Raw genomic sequence first — 13,142 nt, 5'->3', positions numbered from 1 at the left:
GTATCACCAGTCTTCATGTACTAAGGTCTGTCACTCTTGCCTAGAATTCTGATGTTTCTGGATGCACAAAATGGGGTGAGGGCGAGCACGGACATCAGGCATACAAAGAAAAAAAGGGAAGGTCTAAAGTGAACGCAGTCCTAACACTGAAAACATACCCATTTGTGACTGGTCCAATCTGCATCCAGCACAGGACAGCAGCAGAAATCATTGGGACATAGGGGAGCTACAATACAACCCAGCGAACAGCTCTGCCTCAGAACAGTTCCAATCCTGGAAGACTCAGAAGGAAGCCTCTCTAATTCTTCAGTGTAGTTGTGGCTTCTTCCTCCTGGTCCTTCTTGGATCAGAGAGAGAGAGAGATCAGAGAGAGAGAGAGAGACAGAGACAGAGAGAGATCAGAGAGAGAGAGAGAGAGAGAGAGAGAGAGAGAGAGAGCGACCAACCCTGGCTGTCCTGGAACTCACTTTGTAGACCAGGCTGGCCTTGAACTCACAGAGATTCACCTGCCTCTACCTCCTGAGTGCAGGAATAAAGTGTGCACCACCACTGCTCAGCTTTGTATTCTTCAAACAAACAAGCCCCCAAAACCCACCAGTGAATTTTTCAGGTCAAACTCAGGTTGCTGGATATGACAGAAAGTGCTCATTCACCTTCTAGAAATTTACTTTCTTCATTCCTTCGTTTTTTAAAATTGTTATCTTTTGGTAATGACTGTACTTTTAAAACCTTTTATGTTTTTCATTTTTATTCTCACTTACATAATTTTTCTCATACATACTAAAGTTTATTTCATAATTGGACTTACTTTTGTCCCTGGCTCTTTTCCCTCTTTCTTGCATTTCCCCCTCTATCCCCCTTTTATTTAGCCAGATTAATTTTTTTTGCCTAGTCCTTTATTTAACTTGTAGTTATTATTTTTACCTTTCTTAATTCTCACTTTACAGTTTGCATAACTTTTGCCACTTGTCCCTAACTACTTGTTATTCTTCTACTTTTAAATTTCTTTGGGTGTTGTTTCTGTTATCGTGATTTGTTTTCTCTTGTGAGCAGTCATGGGGATTGAGAAAAAAAGCCTGCTCACTAAAGAGACTCACACCGGACCAGAAGCTTTCCAGTCCAGCAGCGGCAAACTTCCAAAGTTCCCAATACTTCAAAACACAAATCAAAAGATGGAATGGTTGAGATGTGATCCCCCGCCCCCCCAAAAAAGAAAGAAATAAAAGCAAATGAAATCATCTGGGACATGATAAATAGAAAGAGATAAAACCTATGAATCTGTAGTCTCCAAGAGTGTCCTGGTCAAGCCTTAACTGTTAACCTGACAGCCTAGAGTCATCAGAGAAAGGAATCTTCGCTGAGGTAGTGCCAGAGCAGACACGCTTGTGGGCATTCCGTGGGGCATTTTCTCAATCGGTAATTGATGTCATAGGGTCTGACCCACCTAGTCAGATGGTCCTAGCTGTATAAAGAAGTTAGCTAAGCAGGAACTTGATAGCAAGCCAGCAGCCAGGGCTTCTCCATGGTTTCTTCTTCAAATTCCTACCCTGGCTTCCTTCAATGATGGACTATGTAGGCTGAAATAAATCCTTTTTACCCCTCAGGTGCTTTTGGCCAGTGCTTGATCACAGAAATAGGGTAAAAACAACAAAGAGACAGCCAAGATACAGAATAAAGGCACAGGAAACTATTCAGTGAAATACAGAAAAATTTCTAAATGGGGTAGGATGGGGTCAGGTAGCTGGACATCCAAGTAGACTTAAGGAGCATCGATGACTATAATCTTAGTACTTGGTCGGGTGTGAAGCAGGAGGATTGCAAGTTTGAGGCTAGCATTGGTTACATAGCAAGATCTTGTCACAAAGTCCATCAAATGCAGGCTAAAAATGATAAATAAGTAAATTGTAAATCAAAAAGACAACCCAATATGGGAGAGAGACATCAATGAAAATGCCCCAGAAATTTCCCAAGTGCCAACAAGCAGATGAAAATTGCTCTGCCATATTTATTATATACCAGGAAAATTTCAGCCAAATCATATTGAGATATCATCACGCTCTCACCAGAATTGCTAAAATTAAAATGATAAACAGTAACATGCCAGCAAAGAAGTGGAACCATTAGAGTGCCACATACTGGTGAGAGTGAAGACTGGTACAATCCTTTGAGATTTAGGACTGAAAGCTGAAAATCTTCACCACCATAATGGTTACAAGATCCTATGTGTTTGTTAGATCCACAGAATGAGATTACAAAGAATTTCATTTATTGAAAAAAATAACCAGAATATAATAGGATACCAAGATAGAATATACACGGTAGCCAATGACAGTAACTGTATCACAAATGAATACTGTAGCCACAGGAATAGGGATGGAATAAAGAAGCAGCTTAAGTGACTCCAGATGACAGACACTTATATGCAAGTGGCTCTCACGGGGTATGGATAAACAATCCAAAACAACTTTATGATGGGACAAGTAAGCAATGCATTTCAGAATCCAAGGCAAATGGGAAAAATATAAATAAGAAGAGGGCAAAGGCTGGAATGAGCCTTGCGCACATGCACAGCTTATTATAATGCACATGTCCCATATTTTCTTGACTAGGGTGGAAGGCAGCAAGCCCAAGTCTTCCTGTTTCCAATGCTTTTGGAACTGGGGCTGTTGGTGAACATGGGCATCTCCCATGAAATGAGCGTTGGGATCCAAACTCCTACAGTAGGCCTTTGTAACTGTTGAGCCATCTATCTAACTCTAGAATCTGCAGACTTTTATTGGGTGCTTTCTGAGTTTCATGCTTACTAGGACTTCAAATCACACAGACTCTTCTTTACAGAGTGAAAGAGAGCAATTAGTGTTTTTGTAAAACATGGAAACTAATGAATGAAGTAACAAGTTAATTTAAGGACTCAGGAGGATAACAGTTAACTTTAACGCCTCCATTTACCTGTAATAAAATAACACAGGACACTGTTAGATGTATCTCAAAGATGAAAATAATTTAATCTGTAGTTTGCCCATAATGGCCATACATTTTTACAACCGTTTTATGTATATGGGTGTTTTGCTTACATGTATGTGTACCACATGTGTGCCGGGCACCCAGGAGGCCAGTAGAGAGCAATGGATCACCTACAACTGCAGTTAGAGATGGTTGTGAGCTGCCTTGGGGGTGCTGGGAATTGAACCTGTGTCTTCTGATAGAGTAGCTTATGTTCTTAATGGCAGAGCCATCTCTCCAGGCCCCTTGACACTTTACATATTATTTTTTATTATTTTTATTTATGTGCCTGAGTGAATTTATGCTGCATGCCACTGGGTACTTACAGATGCCAGAAGAGGGCACTGGAGTCCTTGGAGCTGGGGTTATAGGTGATTATTCAATGTGGGTGCTAGAAATTGATTTCTAGGGTCCTCTGCAAGAGCAGCACATACTCTTAACTATTGAACCATTTCTCCAGTCCCTAGTCCCTGATATATTTTGATTGAGTAAAGAAAAAGAGGCATGTATTAAGGCCTGACTTATTGAAGATGTTTGGCTGCTCTGCTTCCATCACATCACAGAATCACAAAACCTGGCCATTTAGTCATTTACTTAACTGAGTGATTCTCAAAGTGAGATATGGGGACAGACAGAAAAGCTATATCACTTAAGGGAAAAATTTCTAGAAATACAGCTTTCCCACAAATCCTTCTGGCATCCCCACACATCTCCCTGAGAATGCCTACCCTAACGTTGCTCATAGCATGCCTGTCAGGGTGGGGAAGACACCCACCTACGTTTACTCGAGATGCACTAAAAGATTTGCATATAACAGCATGGGCCTTTCAGTAACAAGTCTCTATGGGAAAGAGTGGTTTACAAAGATTGTATCTCAAAAGGAGAGAGGTCTCTAGAATAAAATGCCAGGGGAGTTGATTTTTGTTAACATTATTGCTAAATGCCTTATACTTAACAGTGTGATCATTTGAAAATACTCTGCAATGTGAGGTTTAAGGCACAATGAGTCCTAATTAGTGTTTTAATAAGTGTGTTAGCACTGTCTTGTACCATTCTGGAATGTCACTTATGGTAAATTAAGGGACACTTTCCCTCCCTATCTTCCATTAGTATTTTAATGCTAGGAGGTGGGAAAAGGCTGATCCATATTCAATAGGAAAGGAGGGAGAACAATAACAAATTGGCATCTCTTCTGTGAATTGCCCCACAGGCCAAGCATTTTTATGTTCTTAATCATTATTAAATGACTTAACATGACACCCAGAGCCTGGCGAATGATTGCATCCTGACATGAGAACGAATTACAAATGAAATGAAAGATCAAGCTGTATTAGAGAACTGCCTCTGGGAAATGAAAATCTTTAATTCTCTTTTATTATTGACATTTATTTGGCTGCCATGAATAACAACACAGCAAAGAGATTCAGCTACGCTTGTGCACTGAATAGCTTATCCCAGGGCTCAGAACTGCATTAACATTTATCATGTTTGCTTTTGTAGCTGACACCACTGAACAGATTCTCTATCCATCTTGAATTTATCATGCATCGCAATATACTGCATCCTCTAAGTTCATTTTCATATGGCAGGAACAGCAAGATTAGCTAGTGACTTGTCTCAAATTCCTGATTATAAGCATTCTAAAGAGTGCTTTAATAGATTTAATAAAGGATAAATAAAGTAAGTTCAGAAAAAAATTCAGTTACAAGATAGGGTGGCTAAATTTCAGTCTGGAGAAAATTATGCAAACTGATAGTGAGGAAGACACTTGTATGATACATGTTTCTGGATACAGAAAGACTTAAAAAGAATGTCTCCCAAAGGAGTAACCAATAGCTTCTTATGAATCTGGAGGCAGTATTACATTTCCTATAAGAAGCCTGCATGGTTTAAGACAGGGATGGCCCACATACTGTAACAAGAAATGATCTCATCTGTGTTATATAGAGATATTCTTTCATGGGTTATTTCTTTTCTCTCATGAAAATTAGCAGCCTGCCTTTTCCTGCCACAGCAATGAAGGGTGGCACATTACCTAGGGCCTTTGCTCACAAGAGCCTCCTTGAATAGACTGCCTCCTTATTTTAAATCCCTCCTAGAACTCAAGGTTTAGTAATGATATTTATCTGTTTGGGAAAGTCACTTACCATGGTTTGACTGTGTTTGAAACAAACTTTTTTTTTTTTTTTTAGTTTTTCAATGGTTTTCAGCATCAAAAATTTCATTGTATGCATAAATAGGTATAATGGCACCATAATTCCCCCTCTATCCATGCCCAACTTAAAACAATCAACTCTTGGCCAGTTTTAGTTCATGGATTTCACTTAACTGTTTCATCCACTTACTTCTTTTGAAGCAAATCTCAAGTTTGTCTTTTACTTCTCATGTGACTCGCTTTACTCAGGTTGGTCCATAATTTCATCAGTGACCCTTTTCAGGTTTTATATATTTACTTTGTTACTTCAGGGGCTGGAGAGATGGCTCAGCATTAAGAGCACTGACCACTCTTCCAGAGGACTCAGGTAGAATTCCCAGCACCTGGATGGCAGCTAACAACTGTCTGTAACTCCAAGATCTGACACCCTCATACAGACATACACACAGGCCTAACACCAGCGCACATAGTAGTAAATAAATTATTTTGAAAAAGTTACTTTAGTAGATGTGATGGTACACCCTTGCAATCTCAGTACTTGGAAGGCTAAGGTAAGAGAACTGCTCCAAGTTTGAGCCCAGCCTGGGTACACAGACGTTACAAACAGAGCCTGGGTTAGAGAATGAGAACCTATATCAAAAATTAATGAAAAAAATTATGTCATTTTCAGTAGAATACTTTTCTTAAAGCGTTGTTGATCTTTTACAAGTCAATATTATCCACAAATGAGAAGTATTATTATACTTTGTATTTAGATTATTCGACATTTTATATATATTAATTTTGTTTTGCAGATCTTTAAAGATTATGTTATAGTCAGTATTCAGCTGAGTATTGAAAAAACACTTTGGTAATAATCATATTACTGTTTATAAAAATCATTAAGTAACTGCTTGGATTTAAGATGAAACCATTTGGACACAATTAAAAGACTTACATTTAGCTTAAAGAGAAGCTAAAATATAATATGAAGTAGACTCATATTTAAAATATTAATTATTTTAATCAATAATATTTTTTCATTAGATGAAATTCCTATTATGTCTATGACTGCTATAAAAACAGATATGAGATTTTTCTTCTTGAAAGAAAATCATCAGCAACTCTGCTCTTTGGGAAACTGGGCAGGAGGATTACAAATTTAAGATCAGTCTCAGCTACACAGGAATTGAAGGCTAGTGTAGGGTATTTAGTGAAACATTCTCTTGAGAGAAAAGGTTATATGAAATAAAATGGCTGGGGATATAACTCAGTGGTAGAGCACTTGTCTACCATGCATAAGGCCCTAGATAAGATTCTCGACATTGGGTTGGGTATGAGCCAGAGGTGGATGAAACTCTGTGAGGTGGAGGCCAGCTTGGTGTACATACTGAGGTCCAGGCAGCCAGGAATATACAGAGAGGAAAAAAATGAATCAGCAATGACAGAAAAAAAAAATCAGTTAAAAGGAATATAAAGGAGGCTCAGGTAATTGACGGAACTGATGAATGTCAGTATTGACAAATGGAAAGGAAATGCCTATGTTTAATTTTCAAAATCCAGAGTTGAGAGACTGCTCAGACATAATTTGGAAGTGAAAATGCGAGCTAAGGAGCAGACTCTCAAGCAGGATGCCTGGAAACTGTCTCTGAAGAATGAGATGTGAGCAGAGCACTTCCCATCCTTCCACCTCTGCCTGAAAAAATCTTTGTCCTCATCACTTTTTACTTACATCCCTGAACTTTGCTCTTCTTCCAATCTGTTGCCTGCTATGCCCTTCCTACCTCTTCTTAGCAACAAGCTCTGCGGCAAACTGTTTTCTTAACTCTCCACCTAGAATGTGAGTCTTATCTATGCAGCTTGTGTCTATATTGCAAGATTTCCCAAGCCTGGTGTATTCCACAGCTTTCTTTTAAAGTCCAGGTCAATGCAGCACAACTTGTCTATTTTGTTATTCTATCAAAACAATCTGAGCAGAAGCAAAGCGGATCAACACCTGCTTAAAGTAGAGATCTTCAACTTAGAAAATTTAGTTTCACAATTTAACTGAAATAATATTTTCTTTTTCTTTCTTTTTTTTTCAAGGCAAAACAATTGATTATTGCCAACTATGCAATGAAAACTTGACCCTCCCCCCTTGTCAACTGAATGTGTCCATGATTACAGATGTACCTTACCTATAATATACTTAGTCCCATAGTCAGCACGTGAGTTGTCAAGAACTTGTAAAGACAGAACCATGAAGAAGATTTTGGAGGGGAGATAGAAATGTTGAAAGTGCTTAGTAACTTGACATGCAGCTGACATATAGGTTTCAATATTAACTAAGTACTTAGTGTGTTGTTAATCTTGATTGCTTGGATCTGGAATAAACTAAGGGACCAGTGTGTGTGGGGAAATCAGAAGAAGAAACATTTCTGGGTTTTACTTGCTCATAATCCAATACATGCATTTTATTCTGATGCAAGTGTTTATATGAAAAACATAATATTTTTTGAAAAGAAAGATAGTTCCAGGCTAAGAAAATTCCCCCAAACATCAAAAGTATACAAACTAAATCAGCTGAATTTTCATAGATTATAATCTTGTCCATCATGTCCATAGGGGTAGAAGGGAGGAATACCAGTGTCAAATTGTAGAAAGCACATGATAGAAGGAATAAGGGATTTTGTCATGATCAGTACCTGTAGCCACTATAGTGTCATCTCTCCCTTGCGTGAAGATCACGGTCCTCTTCCTCTTCGAGTTCACCTTTGGAAGCGCCTGTGCCTTTTTGGCTATTTCTTTAATGTCTTTAGTCTGTTAATAAGAGGAAAAAATTCATAATCAGTAGAGTAAGGAAAAATTTTATTAACATGTTAACACTTTTGCTTCTGATGTGACCTGAGTATCTGCTAGGGAACATTTGAAACTAAATTTTTAAGCATATAGAAAATAGCATATGGGCTCCTGGGAGCCTATCATGAGCCTGGCCAAACTTTACATTCATGATGGATTTCATCTTCACTTTCAATACCTGCCATGCATTTTATTTCAAAGCAAGCCTCAGGTGCTTTATCATTTAATCTATAAATGTGTAAATATGCTACCTCTGAAAGATAATGACTAACATATCACATACATAATCATGATATACTTTAAAACATTTTGCCTGACTTATGAAAGGACCCAAGTTGAGTTTTCAGTACAAAGACAAACCCAGACTGCCTTAAACCTCCTGCTACTCAGCAGACTGTTTTTGGGTGCGGATGTTGCTAGTTGGTAAAGTGACTGCCTAGCCAGCACAAAGCCCCAGAAGTCCCCATCACCAGAAAAAAAATTTCTTATCACCAGCAAATAAATATGAGTCAAATTTCAAATTAAAGAGAACTTTAAAGAATTAATCATCATTTTTGAGGCAGAGTTTCCCTGTGTAGCCCAGGCTGTCCTGAAGTTTATGATTCTGCTGTATCTACCTCCATAGGTTGGGTTACAAATGTGAGCCACTGTGCTCAAGTGAAGCGCCTTTTTCTTTTTCTAACAAATTTTTTTTTTATTGTTTAAGATGTTTACAGAGTATGATTACACTGACTTGGGAAATAATAAAATTGAGATAATGCCAATTTTCAAAGATCCGATTGGGAAAAAGAAATGCTAATGTTACTTAACTCTAAAGATTTCATTTTGCATAGGAAAATGCATCGCCCTTTCCATCACCTCATGCTCCCCTTCTGTGCTCTCTTCTAAATCCTTGTCTACACCCAGTGCACACTTGTTTACAGATATACATAATTATACTCATCACTCGCTAAGATCTGCAGATGAGGGAAAAATCCTCCTTTTTTTTTCCTTTCTAGATCGGGTGATTTTGCTCAATTTTATGCATTCTAAGTCTATCCATGTTTTTCCTGCAAACTCTAAGATTTTATTTTCATTTAGAGTTGAAAAATATTTTAGATATATATATATATACCAGACTTTATTATCCATTAGTCTGTTCCTAGGTGTGAAGCCTGGTTCCACTTCCTTGCAAATACCTCTGTGTTAAGGTATGGAGTTTTTTGAGTATATGCTCAGGAGTGGAATAGTTGCGTCATATGGTAGTTCTATTTTTTGTCTTTGAATAATAGTTTATTCCCTTATAATTTTTATTCTTTTTATTGAGCTATAAACTTTTCTCTGCTCCAGTCCCTAATTATTTTGAGGAATCTCCAAATTGTTAAGCATAATGTGTGTACTCATTCCCCCCCACCAGCTGCGAGTGAGGGCTCTTCCTCTCCGTCCTTGCCAACATAGCCATTCTGGAGGAGGTGAACTTTAAAAATAATTATTGGCTATTTGTGTTTATTTTGTTGAAAACTGTCTATGTATTTTCTGTATTTTCATATAGAAATTTCAGTTTTCACTGGTCTTTGATCTATTTTGAATTGATACATGTCTAATGAGAAAGATATGAACCTAATTTCATTCTTCTGTAGGTGAATGTCTAGTTTTTCCAGTACCCTTTGTTGAACAGTACATTTTTCTTTTTCTGTAGTGGCTAAGTGCATAAGATCCCCAGGAGAAGTTTCACAGCTCAGAGTTGCTCTTCCAACAGTGCAGAGGTCCATTGAGGAGTAGAGTTTAGACTGGGCAGGTGTCTGCTTCAGAGGTTACATTAATCTAGCTTCATGGTGCTTTAATGAGTTTATTACAACAAAGTATCTTTTGTATTTAAAAGAGAAAGAAAAGGCAGCTAAGTTTGCAAGGTAGTATAGGCCTGTGATTCTAGGATAAGGAAGGCAGAGGCAGGAGGACTGGTATGGGCAAAGCTATCCTGTTCTACACAGTGAGTTCTAGTGCAGCCAGGACTACACAAACAAAACAAAACAAAAACCCAAGACAAAGAGAAGAGTTAAAAAATTATAAGCTAGCCAGGCGGTGGTGGTGCATGCCTTTAATCCCAGCACTCTGGAGGTAGAGACAGTGGGAGCTTTGTAATTTCAAGGCCAGCCTGGTCTACAAGAACTAGTTCCAGGAGAGCTAAGACTGTTACACAGAGAAACCCTGTCTCAAAAAGCAAACAAAACAACAACAACAAAAAAGAATTTATTCATTTTCATTTTATGTGCATTGGTATTTTGCCTGCACGTGTGTCTGTGTTAGGATGTCAGATCTTCGAAGTTACAGACAATTGTGAACTGCTGATTGGGTGCTGGGAACTGAACCTGAGTCCTCAGGAAGAGCAGTCAGTGCTTCAACCACTGAGCCTTCACTCCAGCCCTGCGAATAATAAATTAATGGTAAAATTCCATGATTTCTTTTTACCAAGTTTTTGGGAAAATACAGCTTATTGTCAGAGTTTATCAATTTAATAAGAGAAACATGTCTCAAATTTAATCTCATAAAAGTGGTAATTCAAGATCGAAATAAACTATCAAATACAAGCCAGACACTTTTCTGGATTTATGCAACCTTTATCCTTACTGTATCCACATCCACCGTTTATGGCAAATCTTTTTATTGCTCACTCTAGGACCACTGTTAGTGTGCACCTAACCCAAGTGTCACACTGCGTACATACTCAGGAGCAACTGCTTGCTTGCAAAAAATGCTTTTCCTGTAGTGTAAATCTTTTCTCAAAACCTCAATTTTTATCTTCACAACACCACAGATTATAAATCCACAGTACCTCCTCTTCATCTCCTTAGGCCCTTCTCTCCTCACACGTATGACCATGCATCTTAACTGAAAGATGTCTTTACAAATAGCTTTAGAATATAGCGAACCTATACTTATTGATAACCTTAAAAAGGTTCATAAACATCTCTAAGGCTCCATTTACTGACAAAACCAAGGAAATACTCAACTAAAAGATACTGGGGTGGGGGTGTAACTCAGAATGCATGTTTGGCATTCACAAAGTCCTGGATTCAATCCCCAGCACCAAATCTCCTTTTATGAAACTTACCATAAAAGAAAAAAAAATCAGTAATTTTATAGTGGAGAGAATTGATAAACATTACCTTAAATTATAATCAACTGATACTAAAATTCATCGACAAAAGAGGATATCCTATAACCCCAAAGAATCTTCTCTAGATTATTTATCCACTGCAACAGAAAGGAGTAAGCTACAGAGGATAAACCAATCAATACCATCTTAGCCCAGTGATCAAGGTTAACATCACCAGCAATAAGACTTAGTGACATCATTTAACCTCCCTGATATGATGAGAGGGGCACATCACTTCTATAGATTTTGTTAAAAATGTACAATGTCAATCCACTCATAAAAAAACACCAGACACTCAAATATAAAGAGAGGGACATTCTGAATAATGAATGACCAGTACGTCTGAAGTATCAAAGTCAGGGACAATGAGGAAAGGCTGAAAAACAGCCATGAACTGGAAGCAGCTAACAACACACGATACAAATGTAATGTGGTATCCTACATTAGATTCTGGAACATAAAAAGAAAAAAAAACCAGCCAAAGAGATAGCTCAGCAGTTAAGGGTGCTCATTGTCAAGCCTAATGAGCTCAATTTTCAAAATCTACATGGTAGAGGGAAAGAAATGATTCCCCAAAGTTGTTCTCTGACCTCTATATGCATAGGTGAAGACCCCCATGCGAAACAAAGGAAAACCAAAGGAATCACTAGCAAGGCCAAAACATATTCTGTTTTTGTTTTGCACTGGATGTATGTTAATCTTCTGATTTGGGCCATTAAATTTTGATTATTTAAAGATGTTAATAGTAGGGCTGGAGAGGTGGTTGAGGAGTTTAAGAGCATTGGTTGCTTTTCCAGGACCCAGGTTCAATTTCCTTCACCCACATGGGAGTTCATAACTGTCTGTAACACCAGTTCCAGTGTACCTGACACCCTTGCAGAAAAAAACACCAATGCACATGGATGTAAAAAAGAAAAAAAAAGATGCTAACAGTAGGGGAAGGTAGGTGAAACACATGTGGGTTCTGTTCTGTTCTAAAACTGAAGGTATTTTACCATGAGGACAGTCAGAGCTACACAGTAAGATCCTACATTAAAAAATTAAAAATAGTTGCTGTCTCATGGTCACTCCTATAATCTCAGGATACAGGAGAGTGAGCAAAGAGGACCTTCCTGAATTCTAGGTCAGTTGGGATCCACAGTAAATTTAAGGCTAGCCTGTGCTACCAGGAATGTGATCCTGTTTCAAAAAAGAAAGAAGGCAGGATTGGAGAGTTTGCCCAGGGGTCTTACAGAAGACTCGGGTTTGATTTCCAACAGCAGCATGGAGCTGCTTACAACTGCCTGTACCTCTAGTTCTAGCTGGTCTAAAGCCATCTTGGCCTCTGCAGGCAGTAGGCACACATGTGGTGCACAAAGATACACACAGGCAAAGCACCATATACTTAAAAACAAACAAAAAACAAAGTCAGAAAAGTTGTGGAGGTGAAAGCATGTAAGTTAAGTTAGAAGAGTTTAATTTGACTGTATGCTAATGCAATACTAATTTATTCCACTTAATGACTCTCATCTTAATTTTGCCTAAAACTTTCAATTCCATAATATGCTCAAACAATCCCTAGGGAGGGCCTCAAAATTACTGAAGACTCAAGTGTAGTATCTAATAAGGAGAAGACAATAACAAGTGGATGGAGGCAAAAGACAAAAGTTCAGAGAGTTGAGCTATGAGGTATCATAGGGCTCTAAAGTGGTCCCTAATTTTAATTTCTCTATATAGAAGATATCATAATTTCCTCTATCTTACTGGCCATGCGTGGATCTCTAAAATATTCACTGGGCCTTTCTTACCCTAGGCATTTGGTCTGTCAGTCGGTCTACATCTCATCTTGCCGGTGAAGAAACTGACTCACAGACAGTTGTTGACCAAGGTTATTGACAATAGTAGTGCAGTCAGGATGACTGTCCCCAAACCTGCCTCTAGGAACCACAGTGTTTGCAACCACTACTTCCAGGCCACCCACAGATTATGTTGCTTCTATGAACCCTGTGATGTGCCTTTTGCTGTTACCCACAAAAGTACAGGTTGTTCTTC

The 13,142-nt window shown here is 38.3% G+C and overlaps 1 protein-coding gene across 1 annotated transcript in view; it reads right to left on the bottom strand.

The window, feature by feature from the left end:
* The window catches only part of Adk (adenosine kinase), a 356,406-nt gene that overhangs the window by 57,199 nt on the left and 286,065 nt on the right, over positions 1 to 13,142 (bottom strand). Inside the window, exon 9 of the mRNA XM_048426516.3 lies at positions 7,822 to 7,936. Coding sequence (XP_048282473.2) covers positions 7,822 to 7,936 — 115 coding nt within the window. The remainder of the gene's footprint in view (positions 1 to 7,821; positions 7,937 to 13,142) is intronic.

The sequence above is a fragment of the Myodes glareolus genome, chromosome 12, assembly GCF_982192425.1.
Source record: "Myodes glareolus chromosome 12, mMyoGla1.1, whole genome shotgun sequence".
Taxonomy (NCBI): Eukaryota; Metazoa; Chordata; class Mammalia; order Rodentia; family Cricetidae; genus Myodes; species Myodes glareolus.
The sequence above is the reverse complement of the archived record's forward strand: the minus strand, read 5'-3'. Positions and strand labels throughout refer to the sequence as shown.